The sequence below is a fragment of the Ranitomeya variabilis genome, chromosome 1 (genome assembly GCF_051348905.1).
Source record: "Ranitomeya variabilis isolate aRanVar5 chromosome 1, aRanVar5.hap1, whole genome shotgun sequence".
NCBI lineage: Eukaryota > Metazoa > Chordata > Amphibia > Anura > Dendrobatidae > Ranitomeya > Ranitomeya variabilis.
In genome coordinates, this window is record NC_135232.1 from 151,649,074 (window position 1) to 151,672,085 (window position 23,012).

At 44.5% G+C, this 23,012-nt stretch overlaps 1 protein-coding gene across 2 annotated transcripts in view; it reads right to left on the reverse strand.

Moving 5' to 3' along the window:
* LOC143793791 (uncharacterized) overlaps nt 1–23,012 on the reverse strand; it is a 133,439-nt gene that overhangs the window by 67,413 nt on the left and 43,014 nt on the right. Inside the window, exons 5-6 of one of the 2 annotated variants that reach the window (XM_077280776.1) lie at nt 11,059–11,226; nt 10,175–10,276 (exon numbers count right to left, since the gene is read on the reverse strand). In XM_077280776.1, coding sequence (XP_077136891.1) covers nt 10,175–10,276; nt 11,059–11,226 — 270 coding nt within the window. The remainder of the gene's footprint in view (nt 1–10,174; nt 10,277–11,058; nt 11,227–23,012) is intronic. The other variant, XM_077280777.1, reaches the window with a different exon arrangement.

A 23,012-nucleotide genomic window follows, 5' to 3' on the forward strand; every position in this document is an offset into this window, starting at 1 on the left:
TTCTGGAAAAACACAGGAACCAGATCGGAAGAGGAAGGCAGCTTAGGCAAAGGAACCAAATGGACCATCTTGGAGAAGCGATCACATATCACCCAGATAACGGACATGCCCTGAGATAGCGGAAGATCAGAAATGAAATCCATGGAGATATGTGTCCAAGGTCTCTTCGGGACAGGCAAGGGCAAGAGCAAACCGCTGGCACGAGAACAGCAAGGCTTAGCTCGAGCACAAGTCCCACAGGACTGCACAAATGACCGCACATCCCTTGACAAGGAAGGCCACCAAAAGGACCTGGCCACCAGATCTCTGGTGCCAAAAATTCCCGGGTGACCTGCCAACACCGAGGAATGAACCTCGGAAATGACTCTGCTGGTCCACTTATCCGGGACAAACAGTCTGTCAGGTGGACAAGACTCAGGCCTATCAGCCTGAAATCTCTGCAACACACGTCGCAGATCCGGAGAAATAGCTGACAAGATAACTCCATCTTTAAGAATACCAACAGGATCAGCGACTCCAGGAGCATCAGGCACAAAGCTCCTAGAAAGAGCATCGGCCTTCACATTCTTTGAACCTGGTAAATACGAGACAACAAAATCAAAGCGGGAGAAAAACAATGACCAGCGGGCCTGTCTCGGATTAAGGCGTTTAGCAGACTCGAGATACATCAGATTTTTGTGATCAGTCAAGACCACCACACGATGCTTAGCACCCTCGAGCCAATGACGCCACTCCTCAAATGCCCACTTCATGGCCAACAACTCCCGATTGCCCACATCATAATTTCGCTCGGCAGGCGAAAACTTCCTAGAGAAAAAGGCACAAGGTTTCATAACAGAGCAACCAGGGCCTCTCTGCGACAAAACGGCCCCTGCCCCAATCTCCGAAGCATCCACCTCAACCTGAAAGGGAAGTGAGACGTCAGGCTGGCACAAAACAGGCGCCGAAGTAAACCGGCGTTTCAACTCCTGGAAAGCCTCCACGGCAGCAGGAGCCCAGTTAGCTACATCGGAGCCCTTCTTGGTCATATCCGTCAAAGGTTTCACAATGCTAGAAAAATTAGCGATAAAACGACGGTAGAAGTTAGCGAAGCCCAAGAACTTCTGAAGACTCTTAACTGACGAGGGCTGAGTCCAATCAAGAATAGCTCGGACCTTGACTGGGTCCATCTCCACAGCAGAAGGGGAAAAAATGAACCCCAAAAAGGGAACCTTCTGTACACCAAAGAGACACTTTGAGCCCTTGACAAACAAAGAATTTTCACGCAAAATTTTAAAGACCAACCTGACCTGCTCCACATGCGAATCCCAATCATCAGAAAAAACCAAAATATCATCCAGATAAACAATCAAAAATTTATCCAGATACTTCCGGAAAATGTCATGCATAAAGGACTGAAAAACTGAAGGCGCATTGGAGAGCCCAAAAGGCATCACCAAGTACTCAAAATGACCTTCGGGCGTATTGAATGCGGTTTTCCATTCATCACCTTGCTTAATGCGCACAAGGTTGTACGCACCACGAAGGTCTATCTTGGTGAACCACTTGGCACCCTTAATCCGGGCAAACAAGTCAGACAACAGCGGTAAAGGATACTGAAATTTGACAGTGATCTTATTTAAAAGCCGATAATCAATACAATGTCTCAAAGATCCGTCCTTTTTTGCCACAAAAAAGAATCCCGCACCAAGAGGGGAAGAAGACGGACGAATATGTCCTTTTTCCAGAGACTCCTTGATATATGAACGCATAGCGGTATGTTCAGGTACCAACAGATTAAACAGTCTTCCCTTAGGAAATTTACTGCCTGGGATCAAATCTATAGCACAGTCACAGTCCCTATGAGGAGGCAGTGCACTGGACTCAGACTCACTGAAGACATCCTGATAATCAGACAAATACTCCGGAACTTCCGAAGGCGTAGAAGAAGCAATAGACACAGGCAGGGAATCCTCATGAATACCACGACAGCCCCAACTTGAGACTGACATAGCCTTCCAGTCCAGGACTGGATTATGGGTCTGTAACCATGGCAGCCCTAAAACGACCAAATCATGCATTTTATGTAAAACCAGGAAACGTATCACCTCGCGGTGTTCAGGAGTCATGCACATGGTAACCTGAGTCCAATACTGCGGTTTATTTGCTGCCAATGGTGTAGCATCAATACCCCTAAGAGGAATAGGATTTTCTAATGGTTCAAGAGTAAATCCACAGCGCTTAGCAAATGAGAGATCCATGAGACTCAGGGCAGCACCTGAATCTACAAACGCCATGACAGGATAAGATGACAGTGAGCAAATCAAAGTTACAGACAGAATAAATTTAGGTTGCAAATTACCAACGGTGACAGGACTAACAACCTTAGCTATACGTTTAGAGCATGCTGAGATAACATGTGTAGAATCACCACAGTAGTAGCACAAGCCATTCCGGCGTCTATGAATTTTCCGCTCATTTCTAGTCAGGATTCTATCACATTGCATTAAATCAGGTGTCTGTTCAGACAACACCATGAGGGAATTTGCGGTTTTGCGCTCCCGCAACCGCCGGTCAATTTGAATAGCCAGTGCCATAGTATCATTCAGACCTGTGGGAATGGGAAAACCCACCATAACATTCTTAATGGCTTCAGAAAGGCCATTTCTAAAATTAGCGGCCAGTGCACACTCGTTCCAATGTGTCAGCACGGACCATTTCCGAAATTTTTGGCAATACACTTCAGCCTCGTCCTGCCCCTGAGACATAGACAGCAAGGCCTTTTCTGCCCGAATCTCAAGATTGGGTTCCTCATAAAGTAAACCGAGCGCCAGAAAAAACGCATCAAGATCAGCCAATGCCGGATCTCCTGGCGCCAGCGAAAAAGCCCAATCCTGAGGGTCGCCCCGTAAGAACGAAATAACAATTTTTACTTGCTGAGCAGAATCTCCTGATGAACAGGGTCTCAGGGACAAAAACAATTTACAATTATTCACGAAATTCCTAAACTTAAACCTGTCTCCGGAAAACAGTTCAGGAATCGGTATTTTAGGTTCTGACCTAGGATTTCTGATAACATAGTCTTGTATGCCCTGCACACGAGTAGCCAGCTGGTCCACACTTGTAATCAAGGTCTGGACATTCATGTCTGCAGCAAGCATAGCCACTCTGAGGTAAAGGGGAAGGAGAAAAAAAAAAAAAAAAACTCAGAATCTTCTTTCTTATAATCCCTCTTCTGCAATGCATTAAACATTTAATACTGGCCTGGCAAACTGTTATGACCCCAATGGCGAGGGTCTCAGAGGAACGTGGAAGTCTGCAGAATACAAAAATCCAGCTCATAGGGCAGTGGTAACTGGGTTGACCATATATCTACTCCTAACGCCAACACTAGAAGTAGCCGGGGATCATTCCTACGTTGATTCTAGATGACACGCGCCAGCCGGAGAATCTAGCTACCCCTAGTAGAGGAAAACAAAGACCTTTCTTGCCTCCAGAGAAGGGGACCCCAAAGCTGGATAGAAGCCCCCCACAAATAATGACGGTGAGGTAAGAGGAAATGACAAACACAGAAATGAACCAGGTTTAGCACAGAGAGGCCCGCTTACTGATAGCGGAATAAAGAAAGGTAACTTATATAGTCAACAAAAACCCTATCAAAATCCACACTGGAAATTCAAGAACCCCCGAACCGTCTAACGGTCCGGGGGGAGAACACCAGCCCCCTAGAGCTTCCAGCAAAGGTCAGGATATAGATTTGGAACAAGCTGGACAAAAATACAAAACCAAAACAAATAGCAAAAAGCAAAAGGCAGACTTAGCTGATATAACTGGAACCAGGATCAGTAGACAAGAGCACAGCAGACTAGCTCTGATAACTACGTTGCCAGGCATTGAACTGAAGGTCCAGGGAGCTTATATAGCAACACCCCTAACTAACGACCCAGGTGCGGATAAAAGGAATGACAGAAAAACCAGAGTCAAAAAACTAGTAACCACTAGAGGGAGCAAAAAGCAAATTCACAACACACATCATATTGCAGTTTTAAATGTTTGTTTAGTATTTATCGTCATGCATATCCCGTGTTATGTATGGTATGTTATGTCGTTTACCGATCAGATTACGTTCAGGCAGAGGCCGGCGCGCACACTAATCGCGTCACCGCGCCCTCTGATCTGAGCGTCACTGCAGAGGATGGGGAAGACACAGCGGCGGCCGTCAGTGGAACGGGGAACAGGTGAATATCACGCACTGCATTATACTCACCTGCTCCTGGCGCGGTGCAGTCCCTGGTTCTCCGGCGCCAGCAGCTTCTTCCTGTATTTAGCGGTCACATGGTACTGCTCATTACAGTAATTAATATGCGGCTCCACCCCTATGGGAGGTAATATTTATTACTGTAATGAGCGGTACCATGTGACCGCTCACTACAGGAAGAAGCTGTCGGCACCGGGGAACCAGGGACGTACAGGGACCGCGCCAGGAGCAGGTGAGTATTATTAGAAGGCTGCTGCTCCTCCTCCCCTGCCGACCCCTGGGTATGACTCGAGTATAAGCCGAGAGGGGCAATTTCAGCCCCAAAAAATGGGCTGAAATTCTCGGCTTATAGTCGAGTATATACGGTAATTATATTTACGTGAAAAACTGAACTGCTACACTGCTACTAAGTACTGATACATGTACAATGTACATAATTGTGTAATGCATATTTTACTGTAATAGAATGCTTACTGCCATTCTATGTTTTTTGAATTATAAATAGTATATCCAGTTATTTTATTATTATTATTTATTTATATAGCACCATTAATTCCATGGTGCTGTACATGAGAAAGGGGTTACATACAGGGTTATAGATATCATTTACAGTACACAAATTTATAGAGGGGAGAGGACCCTGTCCTTGCGGACTTACATTCTACGGGTTACTGGGGAATAGACAGAAGGTCGGGGATGTGGCAGCTCTGGTGGTGGTGAGGCGGCAGTTAAAGATATGATAACAAACTGAGTGGTTATTGTGCATAAAATATTGTGGAAAATGAGAAACATGGAATAATTCACATGCCTTGAGCAAGTGGTAAATCTAAATTTAACGTCAACATATTTTACATGGTGAATCCTTTTGCCAAAAGGAACAAATTTGAGGGGTAAGACTTACCAATTTGCAACGTTCATTTTTCCTTGGCACCCTACTGTATATGATAACTATGTGCTGCTGCTACTACTATTTAACATGAGTTTAAATGTGATTGGCTTATTCTAAACACAACCACATCCCCAAATATAAGACGGGGTTCACACTTTTGTAGCCACATTATTTTAGTTTTGTTATTTTTATTTTCCCCCACAAATTGATTTCAGTTGGTTTCTCAAATGATTTGTATATGTTATTAAAAGTGGGCAAAATTCTGAAATGTGTTTGTGTATATACAGTGTTTGTGTGTGTTGTGAGTGTGAGTATATACTGTATATCGATGTTAGTGGGTGTGTGCACATCAGTTTGGGTGCTATTTGCTGTCTGTTGGCGAGTGTGTGTGTAAATATATAAATGAATCAATGTGTCTTTCCTGCATGTACTTCTCCTTAGAAAGATCCTCCATTTTTTTCAGTTATTCCTACCCTTCTGAAGATCAGAGCTGGTTCTTCACTATTACTCCATTTTTGCTGACAAGCTGCAGTTGTAATATTGCAGCTCACATGACTGCTGCAGGCAATAACTGGGCTCAGAGGTAAAGCTGAGATAGTCAGGCCAAAAACACTGAGCCTCGGGATTGGGTGCAACGCTCATGTCATGACGTCAACATTGCAGCCTATCAACGAAGACCGGACCAGCAATGTGAGAGGCAGCACTAGACTTGCATAGGTGAATAAAAGTTTGTTATTTTATATGTCAGGAAGCCTATGGAATAAACAAAAAAATCTTGGAAAATGTTCTCATATGAACTTTATGACCTCTGTTTAACATATAAGCCTGGACATATAGATTAAAGGAGCAAATTTTGCCAAGCTCTATAGCATACCAAATCCTAATAGTGTGTAATTTCTAACAGTAACAGATTTCAGCTTTGCTTGCTGGTTGCAGAAGTCATCACGTGACCACTCATACGCGAGTGTCATACTTACGGTCACATGCCAAATAGCTTCTCTTACTACTTCCCTCAGCGAAGTGGGGTACGTCATTTTTCATTGAACATTGAGAGAATCAGTACCAGAAACTAGCTGGCACTTGACTGTAAGAATGCAAACCGCATATGAATGATTACATGACGACCACTCAAACCACCTAATATATGTATAGGAGGGGCCGCCAAAGGGAATTTTCACATCGGGTACAAGAACATCTAGAGTCACTAATAATAATATAGCAAATAAGTTGCAACAATGTGTTATAATTTTTTGCTCTGCTTTATGGGGCTTGTCTAATGGGATGCCCCTATATGAGCCAACATGAAGAATTGTTCTCTTTGAATGGCTCCAGTTTTAAAATACTTGAGATGACTTTACATTACATGGTCGGTCATTTATCTTAATGGTAACCCTGGACTGTATAACGTGGACGAGGGACGCAGCAACATGCGACCTCCGTACCTATCTTTAACATTAGGTATGCAGGTCGTGCGGCTGTATGCAGATGCTGCCGCATGCGTCGTTTTGACGATGCGGCGACCAGCGTAGGACGCAGCCTGTAGCATTTTTTTTTTTGCCGCATCGTCAAAACGACGCATGCGGCAGCATCTGCATACAGCCGCACGACCTGCGTACCTAATGTTAAAGATAGGTACGGAGGTCGCATGTGGGCCGCATGCAGAAGTAGGCGGAGCTAGCAGCGGAGGTGTGTCCGGGGGCGGGGCTTCACGGAGGAAGTCCGCAGCCTGCTGCACATCAGGGAAACGCTAATGTGAAAGTAGCCTAAGACTTTTTTCTGCATGCGTGTGTGTGTGCTTATTTAACCCTTTAATTACTATAGGATTAGTAATGGATAGGTGTCTTATTGACACCTCTCCATTACTAAGCCGGTTTAATGTCACCTTACAATAGCAAAGTGACATTAACCCCTCATTACCCCGCTTGCCACAGCTACAGGGCAAGTGGGAAGAGGCGGGCAAAGCGCCAGAATTGGCGTATCTAATAGATGCACCTTTTCTGGGCAGCTGCGGGTTGCTATTTTTAGGCTGGGGGCCAATATCCATGGCCCCTTACCAGACTGAGAATACCAGCCTGCAGCTGTGAGCTTTAGCAAGGCTGGTTGTCAAAAATGGGGGGGACCCCACGCTATGTTTTTTATAATTATTTATTTAAATAAATTTTAAAAAAAAGCGTGATGACCCCTCTATTCTTGATAACTAGCCTTGCTGAAGCTGACAGCTGCAGCCCCCAGCTGTGAGTTTTGTCTGGCTGGTTATCAAAATTAGGGAGGAACCCATGCCGTTTTTTTTTTTATTATTTATAGCGCAGGAGCGGCAGATGAAAACTCCCATCCGCCGCTCATGCTGTCACTGTAATTAGCAGCTGTAGGTGTCAGATGATGGGATCAGTAGTCCCATCAGCTGACACCAGTGATCGGAGGTGAAGTTTACACCTCCGAGCACAGCTGAGTGCTCCCGCTGTCTTCTGACAGCGGGGAGCGGCGGCTCTCTGGCCGGTGGGGAGCATATCCCTGCTGATCAGAAGAGGTGTTTGCCGCACTGTCATGCATATGACAGCATGTTAAAACTAATGTCGGACCCCCCATTCAAGTGAATGGGGGGTCCGCTGCTGGATGACAGGCTGCATGAACGCATCATGCAGCCTGTCATCTAGATGTAGTGGAGCCGAGTGTGAGGTCACATCCGGCTCTCCTCGACTTTTCTGCAGCAAATACGCTGCAAGAAAAGTCAACCTAGAGTATTTGCAGCGTTTTTTCACCATCCATTCAAGCCAATGGGTGAAAAACGCTGATAAAACGCTGAAAGAAGTGACATGCTCTATGTCAAAATAACGCTGCAAAGCACAATATAATGGTCACACAAAAACCCAATGTGTGTGCATGAGATTTCTGAAATCTAATAGGCTGGTACTGTAAAAAGCAACTGAAAATTAGAATTAAAAAAACGCAGCAAAAAAAAAAACACAGCAAAAAAACACAGCAAAAACGCCCTGTGTGAACTCACCCTTATGTTGGAGAACAGAATTAACAGATATATGAGAGGAAATACAAGACGATTAACCCCTTCTATGCATAAATCAATAAAACAACAGTGTTGTGCCAGTACTTTGCCTACTCGGAACAGTTTTCGAAGTGTCTCTTACAGAATAGGCCTTTTACCTGACTGGACCTCTATATGGCTATTTATATATGCACATATATATTCATATCTAAGATGGGACTGGTACATCCTGAAACTGAAGTAGAAAGGTAATTGGTTGTCCTCACCAAGTAGGCCTATGTCAAGCCGAACAACAAGTCCCAGAGTCACTAACAATACAGTAGATCCAGAGTCGTACCTCCCTATTAAGACTTTCTCCAAGGATCCGCAGCTTCACTACCAGCCGGACTCTCCTTCCACTACTCCCAACCAACCACCAACCATGTGCTCCAACTCCAGCCACTCGCCGCTGCCCTCTATATTACATCACAAATCCCAAACAATACAGTAAGGGATTTGTGATGTAATATGGTTATTGGATGTTTTGCCCCCAGCAGTTCACCCCGGGTACATCCTGTTCGTGATGCCAAGTTGAGTCGCCCGCCAGGGCAGTGGGATACTCGGTACCGGGTCCGGTACTTGAAGGGGATGTCACGGTGGCTGCGACCCGGTCCGTGTCCCTGGGTGCCCATGTAAAGGGAAAGGTCTTTAAAGGGAGTTTAAGAATAAAGTTTGTTTGTGACGCCACCTGTGGTATTCGGGTAGTAGGGACCGACGCTGCTTAAAGGGGTCCTCTGGGGTGATGGTATGGCAGCTGGATGTTATAACTTCCCACAGGTGAAGTAAATGTACCCGGGGGGCGAACTGCTGGGGGTGAACTGCTGGGGACGAAACATCCAAATCCCGAGTAACCCTTACAACTGCAATGAAAGCTGTGACACTATTGCCTGCCATGGTCTCCCTCCCCTCTCCATGCAGGGATTTTGGCATAGTCACTACTCTGGCCCCCTGCCTGGTCCCCGTCTGCTGGCATGTGTCCTCCTTTTACACTCCACATTTCCTAGTGGCGTGCCTAGTGTGCGAGCGTGAGTGCTCCCCCGTTCTTAAAGGGGAAGCATGTGCGCATAGTTAAATGCACCCAGCTAACAGCTAGGAGGCATTTAGTATCAGCGTACACCTTGCAAGATGACTCACAGGCAATTGCTGGGAGTCATCCTGTATAAAATACTCCCTTTCCCTTAGGGAGTCACCGAAGCAACAATATTCATTAGTGTGTAGTTTCTCATACTAATGAGGTGTGAGGTCCCCTGGTCCTGGTGTGGCCAATGTCTGAACCTGCTCCCCTGTCCCATGGGTGACCAGTGCCTGAACTTGCTCACCTGGTCCAGTCCTGTCCCCTGATGTCAGTGCGGCCAGTCCTGAATCTGAAGTCTCCTGGTCCCTATGCGGCCAGTCCTGAGTCAGAAGTCCCCTAGTCAGGGTGCAGCCAATTCCTGAACATTGTCCCCCAGTCCGTGTGTGGCAGGTCCCTTATCCTGTATCCTAGATCGGTGTGTCTGAACATAGTCCGTGTCAGTGAACCTGACCCCTGGGGTCATGAACTGCAGTACCGGGATCTGACTTGGAGTGGTAGCTGGCGGCTATCTGCAGTCCAGTCTGTTACCATCATCAGGACCTCCTGCGAACATCTCGTAGCTGCTTAGCTATGCCTCTTCCTAGACATGCTCAACCCTGTGGCACACTGGGTCCACAAATCCAAATGCGCCATCGTTGGGAGTAACAAAGGCTTTCACTGCTCACTTTTGACCTGGTGACAGGTCCTGTTTAACTACTTAATTGACTAAAACCCGTCACTGAATTGGCATACTATAAAATATCCAGATTTGCTGAATGTGCGTGTTTTTTTAATAGGGAGATTTCTGCAGAGCTCTTGCAAGATCTCTATTTTGCCCAGGCATGGAGAATTATAATATAACACCTAGATAATGCCATGTCTCTAATTATATCACACACATACATCTTAGTCATAAACTAAGCTATTCTTTTTGACAATAAATAATGCGCTTACTTGTATCAACTTCAGTAACCAGAATAGGCTTTGAAAATTGGATCCGAAATCCCCATGGGTAGTCGCCTGTACCTTTTGCAATCCTCACAGTACGCTCACGAACTGTTCAAAAGGGAATACATATTCAGAGTTTATTCATCTACTGCTACAACTGGGAAAAGAAGCCAATTTGAATCCTAAGTATTTTTCCCTATGTATCCAGGTCAACTGTCAAGGAATGGAAAATGGAATTAATTAAAATAATAGATTACAATAATAACAGCTGGCTATGCTCAAAGGATAACGATGTCAGAAAAATGAGGACAACAGAAGTCAATAAGATATCTGCATATCTTTAAAACTGATTTGTCTTATGGAATGTATGCAAATTTGCAAATTGCTATTCAGATTATACCATACCTGAGAAGAACGGCACCCCTATTCTTAGAGTTAGTAGAGGTTATCCCAGTGGTCATGTTCCTAATCATTGAGATCTGATGACTACAGTAGAAGTACCGTGCTCAAATCTCAATGACTCAGACTTTCATGGCAGAGCCAGATGTTCTGCAATATTTATGTAAAAGGACAGAGTTTTTAAAGGGGTTGTCTGGTACTTTTATGTTGGTGGCCTATCAATTGAAACCGTCACCCCCATCCCCCCCGATTAGCTGTTCCCAGTATCAGAATGTGGTCAGTTGTCATCAGTTGCGGAGTAAGACAGCACGGCTCCATAAACTATATAGTGGCCACAGTAGGGTACTTCAAATCCATCCCTATTCACTCAGATAGGGTCTGGCGGCCATTATGCAGTTGATGGAGCGGAACAGCACAACTCTGTCAACAGCATAGTGGCAGCGGCTCCACCAAAATCAAGAGGAGCTGATCAATGTGTTATACATAATTACCCGCTACGGATCTTGGTCTTTTGCTGAGACATCGTGGACTGTTGTCAGGGCTGCAGTCATCACCTCGAAATATCCATGAGGCTGAGTGAAAACTCTCTGTATATAATCCTTTATCTTTACTTTCAGACCGTGAAGCGAGATCTACTGAACGAGTTTCTTCTGAGTTTCCTGAAAGACATAATGGAAAAAAAAAAATGTTCAATGAAGTGTTACTTTAAGGGTACGGTCACATTTACACAATGCATGCCGATGGATGTACAGCATATGCATGAAAATTGTCATTAGATATAAATGCACCCATAGACTAAAATATTCAAGATCTATTAAAAAAAAAAACCACACACTCTTTTGACTATGTTTTGTCCGATTTACAGAATATTGCATTTTTTTTACATACTAAAAGTATTGTTGACCATGTTTTTCATACCTATTATTCTTTATTAATGCCAGTGAAACTTTTAGCAGTGCATTTCAAGAATATATATACAACTAGCTGAAGAGCCCGGTGTTGATTATATTGCACATAAAATGATTTCACATCATATATTCAACACTACAGATTTGCAACACAAATTAACTAAACGATTACCTAAGTATTGAAAGTATATTATTTTCAACTCATTCAAGAGCCTTTTGATAAACAACATTTTTAGTTTTTCCTTCCGGTGCAAAGATGAACAGATTTTTGGCAGCTCCAAAACTTGTACAGGCCATGTAAAGTTGACCATGAGAAAAGCATGGAGATTGCAAATCGATTCCTACTACTTTCAAGGACTGTCACTGAGCCTTGTTAATGGACATTGCAAATGCCAGTCGAAGTGGAAACCGGAGGTTTTTAAAATCAAAAGGCAAATCAGATGGAGTGAGTGGAATTCTTGGAATGAAAAGGTCCTCTCCTTTGGCACATCCTGTTAGGCTACTTTCACACTAGTCCGTCGGTACGGGCCGTCGCAAACCGTCGGCCCGACGGACAGTGTGTTAATGTAGCACAACGTGGGCAGCGGATGCAGTTTTACAATGCATCCGCTGCCCAGAGTGATGAGAGGTGAGGAGGGGGCGGAGTTTCGGCCGCCGATGCGCGGTCGAAAATGGCGGACACGACGCACAAAAAAACTTTACATGGAACTTTTTTTCTGCCGACGGTCAGCCAAAACACGACACATCTGTCGCACGACGGTTGCGGCGTGTGGCAATCCGTCGCAATGCGTCGCTAATGCAAGTGTATGGAGAAAAAATGCATCCTGCGGGCAACTTTGCAGGATGCGTTTTTTCTCCAAAATGACGCATTGCGACGTGCGTCACACGACGCTAATGTGAAAGTAGCCTTAGCTGTATCTAATCCTAGTGCAGAGCCCCAGAGTCCTGGTCGTTGCAGTAATGTCGCTCTTCCACCAGGGGGAGGGATGTTACGTCTGATGGCACTAAAGGAGTTCACCTGACCAGGTATCACAGTCACACACTACACTTCACACTCACACCAGGGGGAGCAAAAGGTTCTATCTATTAGGCCACTCCTCACACTCGGGTAAAACTGGGGGTTGGATAGGAAGTTAGTCAGACAGCTACCTGGGTTCGACCCAGAGAAGACCTGTCAGGCAGACAGGGGGAGAAGGAGGAACATCTGAGCTGTAGACAGAGGTCCCTGTCAGGGGTGGGATCCTGACAGAGACATAGCAAGAGATAGAACGTTATGGAGCTGTCCTTCCTAAGGAAGGACAAGAAGCGAAGTATATTGTGGAGAAGTGAGAAACGAGATCACAGCACAAGGAGATAATACCAGGAGGAGTCCTGCCTTAAGATCGGCAACATCCTTCTGAGGCGCGTAGCCGGTGGCCGGAACACCGAGGGAGTAATAGGCTCTACGCATTACTTCAAACAACGGCAGGACAGTTAATTCCAAGTTGGCTGCCCAACCTTTAACCTAATGAAGACAATGGAGGCAAATTGTGGGAGAGGGGCGTCACTAGGGTCCCTATAAAATAGCTCCAGGCCTACCCCGTCATACGGGTCGTCCTATCCATACCATCTGGGGGACGGAGAGAGAGAACATCGGAAATATACATGACAGTTGTGAGGACTATCCCGTGGTGCTCAGCAGGGAGGTACTACACAGGCGCTAGTAGGAAGGCTACTGATTTCCACCTGCAAAGGGAACTCTGGATGTGCCTTCGGACCGTCCGGACTCAGCCAGCCCTGTGAACGGTACTCTGGACTGTGGACGCTGAAGTCTTAAGTAAAAGGTAAAGAGACTGCAACCTTTGTGTCCTCGTTATTCGTCGCACCTTACAACCTCCACCATTACCACCTACTCATCAAGGGAAGCCCTGGGGACATACTTCACCTGTGGGAAGGTATACCATCTAGCTGCCATTCCATCACCCCAGCGGACCCCTGGCAGCGTCGGTCACCCTGACCAAATACCACAGGTGGCGTCACGAACACTTGACAAACTACACCTTTAATTGGGCACCCCTTAGAAGGGCCACGGACCGGGTCTGGCCACCGTGACAACCCCAGAACCGAGACAGAGGGACCCAGTACCGAGTACCCCACTGCCCTGCGCCTGGGGGCGATCCTCTATCCTGTGTGATACCATCTGCTGAGCCATATATCTAATCCTATCCTGTGTGATACTGTGTGCTGAGCCATGTTTCTAATTCTATCCTGTGTGATACGATTTGCTGAGATGTGTATCTAATCTTATCCTGTGTGGTACAGTCTGCTGAGCCGTGTATCTAATCCTATCCTGTGTGATACAGTCTGCTGAGCCGTGTATCTAATCCTATCCTGTGTGACACTGACTGCTGAGCCGTGTGTCTAATCCTATCCTGTGTGATACTGTCTGCAGAGCCGTGTATCTAATCCTATCCTGTGTGATACTGTCTGCAGAGCCGTGTATCTAATCTTATCCTGTGTGATACTGTCTGCTGATCTGTGTATCTAATCCTATCCTGGGTGTTACTGTCTGCTGAGCTGTGTATCTAATCCTATCCTGGGTGTTACTGTCTGCTGAGTCGTGTATCAAATTCTATCCTGTGTGATACGATTTGCTGAGATGTGTATATAATCTTATCCTGTGTGATACTGTCTGCTGAGCCGTGTATCTAATCTTATCCTGTGTGATACTGTCTGCTGAGCTGTGTATCTAATCCTATCCTGGGTGTTACTGTCTGCTGAGCTGTGTATCTAATCCTATCCTGGGTGTTACTGTCTGCTGAGTCGTGTATCAAATTCTATCCTGTGTGATACGATTTGCTGAGATGTGTATCTAATCCTATCTTGTGTGATACAGTTTGCTGAGCCATGTATCTGATCCTATCCTGTGTGATACAGTCTGCTGAGCCGTGTATCTAATCCTATCCTGTGTGATACAGTTGGCTGAGCTGTGTATCTAATCCTATCCTATGTGTTACTGTCTGCTTAGTCGTGTATCAAATTCTATCCTGTGTGATACAGTCTGCTGAGCTGTGTATCTAATCCTATTCTGTGCGATACAGTCTGCTGAGCTGTGTATCTAATCCTATTCTGGGCGATACTGTCTGCTGAGCCGTGTATCTAATTCTATTCCTTGCGATACTGCCTGCTGAGCTGTGTATCTATTCCTATTCTGTGCGAAACTGTCTGCTGAGCCGTGTATCTATTCCTATTCCTTGTGATACTGTGTGCTGAGCTGTGCAAAAGAATTCCATTTAACACTAAGGCTGCTTTCACACTAGCGACGGTACAGGGCCGTCGCGCTGCGTCAGCCCGACGTACCGACGCATACTGTGAAAAAAATGCCCGACGTGGGCAGTGGAAGCAGTCTTAGGACGCTTCCGCTGCCCCATTGTAAGGTCCGGGGAGGAGGGGGCGAAGTTTCGGCCGCGCATGCACGGTCGAAAATGGCAGACACGACGTGCAAAAAAACGTTACATGTAACTTTTTTTGGTGCCGACGGTCCGCCATAGCACGACGGTTGCGACGTGTGGCAATGCGTCGCTAATAAAAGTCTATGGAGAAAAAAACGCATCCTGCGGGCAACTTTGCAGGATGTGTTTTCTCCACAACGACGCATTGCGACGTGCAGTGCCCGACGCTAGTATGAAAGTAGCCTTACCGGTAACTACTTTTTCCTTTAATCAGAAGTTTTTCTGATTAAAGAAATTAGAAATCAAATTTGTTTTTACAAAGCGCAATAAGTGATTATTGTTAATATACAGACTATGCCCATCACAAAGCTTCTTTCTTGTACCTTTATGTCTTTTTTGGGCAGTCCTATTTTTATGAGCTAAAACTACATTTCCTTGCAGCACTTGCTTCTCCTCAATGCTGCACTTCTCCTGTGTACTTCTGACAAGACCCAACTTTCTAAATTATCATGAAGCTAATGTACGTGTATTATATACCTAATGCTTCTGCATATTCTCTGCTCCTATATGGTACCCTGTTTTAAATTCTGACATCTATATCAATAAAGCCGCAATGTCATTTTACGCCATTAGCTACTTCTAGCAGAACTCGACTTTCCTGCACTTTTTCACAACAGTGCAGGTCAGTGATTTAAAAACCGCAAATACTGCTCTGTTGATACATACTGCAGAAGATAATCCTCTGCATTGTGCATCAATAGAGCAGCATTTGCAGTTTCACATTACTGTCTGTCTGCAGCATCAACAAACAAATCTCAACTTTTCTGAGGCCCTGAAAATAGAGCTCAATACTGCAGTACTTCTCTCATTTTTATCCCCTCTTTTTACAGACGATTCTGTAGTACAACTTTATTTTCTGTCCCCTCTATATATACAGCCCATCTTGTAGTATATCTCTCCTTTCTGTCCCCTCTATAACCATTCTATCTTCCAGTATATATCTAATTCCCATTCCCCTTTATATACAGCTTGTATTATATCTTTCCTTTCTGTCCCCTCCATATTCAGCTCATCCTGCAATATATCTCTAATATCAGCCCACTGTATATACAGCCCCATCCTGCAGTGCATTTCTTATTTTAGGTATCAAAAACCTATGGCACATCACTGCTTCCTGGAATGTGCTCTGCACCGTAAGGCAATGTTCATAAGTTGCATTAATTCAGTGTTTTTTAAAGCAAATTTTCAGCTGCATTTTACAATACCAGCAAAGTTTTGGAGATTTCAGAAATCTCATGCACACAGCTTGTTTTTTTTATCCTAAGTACTTTGTGCAAAACCATGTTTTTTTGCAAAATGCAGCATGTCACATCTTTCAGCGTTTTTAACCCATTGAAAGCAAAAAACGCAGGTATCAGTTTTTGCTGCGTTTCCGATGCCAAAACCTGATGAAGTAAAATCATTTTTTTATGCATTAAACTTTATGAGCATGCACAGAGACGAATGTGCCATGACAAAAACGCAGCAAAAAAGTAAGCAAAACCTTTTTTTGAAGCAAGTTTCTTACTGTCAAGAGAGCAGGTTTTGCTGGCAGAAAAAAGTGCATCAAAAACGCAACATGTGAACATAGCCTAATAGAGGCTCTTACCCTTTCTGTGACTTTCATCCCTTCCAGAAGAAGTTTCACTAGACGTAGCGCATCAATGTTGGCAGGAAGCCAGCCGAGAAAGCGCCTGCTTTGAGCAGGATCAACTAGGACCCCTGGAGCCACAGGCCAGTTCCAATGGCAAGTGAAAGGCAAATGGAACTTGGACGGGCATCATTAGTAGGCTGATATATGCAAAGTGTGGTGATTTGAAAAATGAGTTATTTTCTGATAAATTAATAAATACTGGTAGATGTGTAGATTATTATAAGACCACATTGTGTTTTTTTGTGAATACCCCTTTTAAGCCAAAAGCTATTTGATAATAATAAAGATTATAATCATAACATCTTCTTATAGAATTAGCTTATATCATACACCGTGAACTTAAATCTCCTGGTAAAACGCACAGAGACAATCAGCATGTTGCCTAAGGTCATTATTACACCAAAAATGAAAGATATCAGCGACGTAATACATTAAGACATTGGAATCATCATTGCTATAATTATAATTACAGAATGTCATTGCTTCCAGAGACACTCACAATACATGACAATTTCTTAAACACCAGTATCTTAATCTTAATGATTAACAGAACAACATGTCAGCCCGTTAAACATATCAGTCTATTAAAGTGTCTATGATAAACACACATGCATTTACCTTCATGGTCATTCTGCAAGATATAATTCTCCATTGAACATAATGACAGCGTGATGCCAAGGCCACATGCAGAGGAGTGGTACTTATAAAGCACAAGTACATGTATTTTTATCTGGTTGTACTCATTTGAACAGTACGCATGATGAATCATGAAGAGATCTAGTTAACAACACAATGCTAGAAAACAGATGGTTATATAAGCTGCAAAGTTGTGTGAAGCAGCTAAGGCATTAGTAATAATAACAAGTGTCACAAATACCCCTGTGAATTTGTCTTTTTCAGCAATTAGTTAACCCTTGCTAGACGAAGTTGTAAGGAGGTGGGCTGTTGCCGTTGCATTCATTTCCCTGAAGACACCAATCACTTTCTCGTAATGTTGTGAGAATTGCATCCTGCGGTTTTTTTGTAAATAACGTTGTGCAATGTAATATGTCAGTAATGCTGGTAGTATGTATAGTTTGACCATAGGGATAGAGTTGATGTTTGGGACTAGCCCAGAGTGGGATTGGCTGGGTCACAGGAAAAGTGACAATTTCCTGTCAGAGAGTTAAATAGGGCCTAGAGCGCGTAATAAGTGGATCTGAAGGTCCAAGGTGAGCAGTGCCACATTTTGAGGTGACTAAGTTAGAGGAGACTGAAAACGAAGGATAACGATTAAGTGCGGAAACGGGTCCTAGGAGAGGACGACTAGCCAAGCTAGATCCCAAGCTTATAATGCTGGAAAATAATGTGCCTAAACAGGACTGAATACATGGGACGAGTAGAGTGTCCGGGGCAGGAGTTCCAGGGCGTTAGCTTTACCAGCCATACTGGCAATCTGAAGGGAAAGAGGACACGAAACTGCAGAAGAAGTAAAGGACACTTGTTAATCAGGACCGTAGTGTTAAAGCTGGGTTGTGGGGAAGTAGGGAGAAATAGTGGACATACAGAAGCCTGAAGTAAACTACTAAGGATGAAAACTGTGTGGAAAATGCTTCAGAGTTTTAAAGGAAACATTCATAAAACTGTGTACCCGCATCTACTGTAACTCTTATCAATTTGCCGTTCAGTAAAGAGTTTATTTTTTAATTCAGACTGAAATATGGGTATTAGAAGCCAGGACATATCTCATATGGCCTTGGCCACTGAAGTGTCACCTCACAAGTGAAGGGGTTAAAAGGAAACCTGTCACTAAGAAATAAAATTACAACAGTATTTGCCTGCAGCCATAGCGGCAATCTGCAGGAAAAAACTGTTTTATTATTATTATTTATTTCTATAGCACCATTGATTCCATGGTGCTGTACATGAGGAGGGGTTACATACAAATTACAGACATCACTTATAGTAAGAAAACTAACAATGACAGACTGATACAGAGGAGTGAGGACCCTGCCTTTGAGGGCTTACATTCTACAGGATGGTGGGGAAGGAGACAATAGGTTGCTGGTGTTCTAATGTCAATTAACAGTGATTTATATACCTGAACCACCCACATTTATTTGTTATGTAATGTTGGTATACCTGTGCAAGATTTGTGCCCAAATATTTTATGTACTGCTGTTTGTATTGCTGCTGTAATACAGTAATTTCCCCCCGGGATCAATAAAGTGTATCGTATTGTATCATATCATAGGTTGGGGGGTTGTGGCAGCTCCGGTTGTGGTGAGGAGGCAGCGGGGTCATTGCAGGCTGTAGGCTTTCTTGAAGAGGTGGATTTTCAGGTTCCATCTGAAGGATCCGAATGTGGTTGATAGTCGGACGTGTTGGGGCACAGAATTCCAGAGGATGGGGGATATTCGGGAGAAGTTTTGAAGGTGATTAGGTGATGAGCGAATAAGTGTGGAGGAGAGAAGGGGGTCTTGGGAGGACCGGAGATTATGTGAGGGAAGATATCGGGAGAATAGGTCAGACAAATATGGAGGAGATGGGTTATGGATGTCTTTGTAAGTCATTATTAGTCATTTGAACTGGATAAGCTGAGGGAATGGCAGCCAGTGAAGAGATTTGCAGAGGGGAAAAATGGTGGAGTAGCGAGGAAAGAGATGAATTAGTCGGGCAGCAGAGTTAAGGGTGGACTGGTGTGAGAGTGTTAGCAGGGAGGCCACAGAAAAGGATGTTGCAGTATTCGAGGCGGGAGAAGATAAGGGCATGCTCAAGCATTCTAGTAGATTGAGGGTTCAGGAAAGGACGGATTCTGGAGATATTTTTGAGATGGAGCTGACAGGAGGCGGAAAGAGCTTGGATGTGCAGTTTAAAGGACAGGGCAGAGTCAAGGGTTACTCCGAGGCAGCGGACTTCCAGTACGGGGGAAAGCGTGATGTCATTAATGGCGATAGATAGGTCAGGTAAGGAAGATCTGTGAGATGGAGGAAAGATGATGAGTTCAGATTTGTCCACATTGAGTTTGAGGAAGCCAGAGGAGAAGAAGGAGGATATGGCCGATAGACACTCCAGGATTCTGGACAGCAGAGAGCTGACGTCTGGGCCAGAGAGGTAGATCTGAGTGTCATCAGCATACATGTGGTACTGAAATCCATGAGACTTGTTGAATTGTCCCAGGCCAAGTGTATAGATTGAGAAGAGTAAGGGTCCTAGAACAGAGCCTTGGGGCACTCCAACAGAGAGAGGGTGGGATGAGGAGGTAGTGTGGGAGTGGAAGACGCTGAATGTGCAGTTGGAAAGGTATGAGATCCAGGATAGGGCGAGGTCTTTGAGCCCAAAGGAGTCGAGGATCTGTAGTAGGAGGCAGTGGTCAACTGTGTTGAAAGCAGAGGACAGGTCTAGAAGGAGGAGTATAGAGTATTGTCCGATAGCTTTGGCTGTAAGTAGGTCATTAGTAATTTTGGTCAGGGCAGTCTCAGTGGAATAATGGGGACGGAAACCAGATTGTAGATTGTCAAAGAGTGAGTTAGATGAGAGGTGGGAGGAAAGTTCAGCGTGGACATGCTGCTCCAGGAGTTTGGAAGCGAAAGTGAGCAGCGATATTGGGCGATAGCTGGACATAGCGGTTGGATCTAGGGTTGGCTTTTTAAGGATAGGCGTGAATGTGGCATGTTTGAAAGCAGAAGGGAAGGTACCAGAAGTTAGTGATAGGTTGAAGAAATGGGTTAGGGATGGGGTAAGTGTGGTGGTGAGGTTGGGGAGGAGGTGGAATGGGGTCTAGTGCACAAGTAGTGAGGTGTGATTTGGAGAGGAGACAATTAAGCTCCCCTTCAGTGATGTTGGACAGGGAGGTTATGGGGTTTTAGATATGTCCATCAGTTTCATTGGAAGTGCAGCCGCAAGGAGAAAATGAAGTTATATTTTCCCTGCAGCCCCTCACTTTCTGTCATTGTGGCAGTGAAAAGTCAGTGCTCACTACAAAGTGAGCGCGCTGTAATCACTCCTTGTGCTCCTTGACTGACATCATACTCTGCATAGACCTTGCAGACCAGAATATCCGTGAAGTAGCATGAGTCCATTTTCTAAAACAATTACTGTAACAAAATCTTTTACTTTTCTCTGCAAATAAAAAAAAAGGTCCATGAAAAGACAGAGAACTAATTTACTATTGATACCCATCTGTTTTCATAAAATTTCCATAACATTGCTAGAGTGACCACAACAACAACTTATCAATATGACCCAAGAGATCGGGCATATGGCCATAATAAAGAGGGTCCGCGCTGTTAGAGACATCACAAATGCTCATTATGTAAAAGATCCAGCCATCTAAGAGATACTGCCCATACACTCATTGCATAGGTTTCCATTTATTTAAACACAGAACACTATATTTCTGTTTCATAAGTTGCCCTCAGTGATAACAGTGCATTGTCAGGGGTTACAAAAACCAAACCCACAGTGGTTAAACTGGTCTTCACGAGACCACTCTTTTTAGCAATTAATCATTTAGTAGACCTGTGGGTGCAGATTTCTGAATTCTAATGATTAGCATTGCAATTTTTGAAGAATGCAGTTTTATTCCACAGCGTTACATATGCATATGCAAATGCAGGGCTAATCCGGTGGGGCGTCTCTTCACCTGAACTATCCTGCCTTCAATTTTCTAATCCCACCTCCTTGTGCATGACTGACAGGTTACAGTCATTCATATTACAGAAGAACCATTATTCTAGATTCATGATTAGAAGATTTTATACAGGACTAGTCAAGGGAAAAAAATGCCCCTCTGGGCTGGTCTTGCCTCATTTGCATATGTGACACTGCAGGATAAGAGTACATTCTTAAGAAATTTCAGGGCTGATCAGTAACATCAAACACCTTATTACTATGAATAAATCTGTACTCACACGGCTATAGCAGCAGTTTGAAACAGAGTGGGGCCTGGCAGGTTCTCCTTAACATGATTCATGAAACATTTCACAGGGTTATTTAGGACTATTCTATTTTTTACTGTGGTTCTCAGACCTGCACCCCTCCGATCTCTGCTGGCTCATAGACCGTTCCTGTTGGCGATAATGTGGCTTCAACTGACATCACGTCGACAGAGCAGCTGCTTCTCTTCTGCTCTTCTCAGTTGATGGAGCGTGAGTGCCAATGTCATACTGGCTCATAACTGGCACCCTGCAGCCTAACAGCGGGAAGCTGGCTATCAATCAGTATGACGTTGGCAGTCAGGATCTGTAAGTCGAAAGAGCTGCCAGAAAGAGGACAAGCTGCTCTGTTTACAACAGTTAGAAGCTGGGTACAACAGGAAGGTAGAGACCCGCCTGTTTGTTCTTTGGCTCATAATAAAAAAGTAAACTAGTCCTGGCTAATACCTTTAAAGGGAACCTGTCACCTCAAATTGGCGGGATATTGAAATGAGTTTTTACCGATGAGCGGCGTTTCCTCTTCATTTTTCCACCCCGTCCGTCCCTGTTGTCCGCAATATGTTAGTGAATTAGAGTATGTGAGCGCCATAGTTGGCGCATGCGCAATGCAATCTTCGGTGGCGCATGCGCAGTATGCTTTGCCCAACTGCGGGCAAAGCCGAAAAGCATTACTGCGCATGCGCCCGCGCACTATGTCTCAGAAGTATTTCGCTGTGTTGCGGGACATAGTGTGCTGGCTGTTACTGCAGGAGCTTAGCCATTAGTAGTGCTGAGCTCCATCAGTGATGGTGAGGGAGGTGCTGATATTTAAGCATCTCTTGCACGATTATGATGTGATCGGTCAATCAGATTGAGGCCAGGAGCCATTTGGTCAGCTGCATTTCTTGCTACATGTTCACAGACTTACCAGTGGAAAAGCCAAACTTCACATGCCAGACATGCAAGCTTGTGTCCCTGTTGGAGGAAAAGTTGCAAAATCTAGAAGAGAGATTAGCCACATTGAAAACCACTAAGGAAGGTGAAGAGTTCTTAGACAGAGCAGAATTATTTCTTCATGTTACAGAAAGAGAAGAAATTCAAAATGCACCTTAAGAAACAGAGAAATGGAGGCATGTGACCCAGAGAAGCAGGAGGATTGGGAGACAGTCAGCACCCATACTGCTCAGGAACCAATACCAGGCTCTCAGGCAGGAGAACAATGAAGAAATACATCAAGATAAGACTTTACCCACAAAGGACAACCTTGCATGCCCTTAGAGTCCTTCTGGATGGAGAAAGAAAAATGTTGTGAAGAAGAAACGGAGAGTTGTTGTCATGGGGGATTCCATGTTGAGAGGAACAGAGGCCGCTATCTGCAGACCGGATATAACCTCAAGAGAAATGTGCTGTCTCCCAGGTGCAAAAATTAAAGATGTGTCTGACAGGATATCAGGACTCTTCAGACCTACAGATGACTACCCATTCCTGCTAATACATGTGGGGACAAATTACACCGCA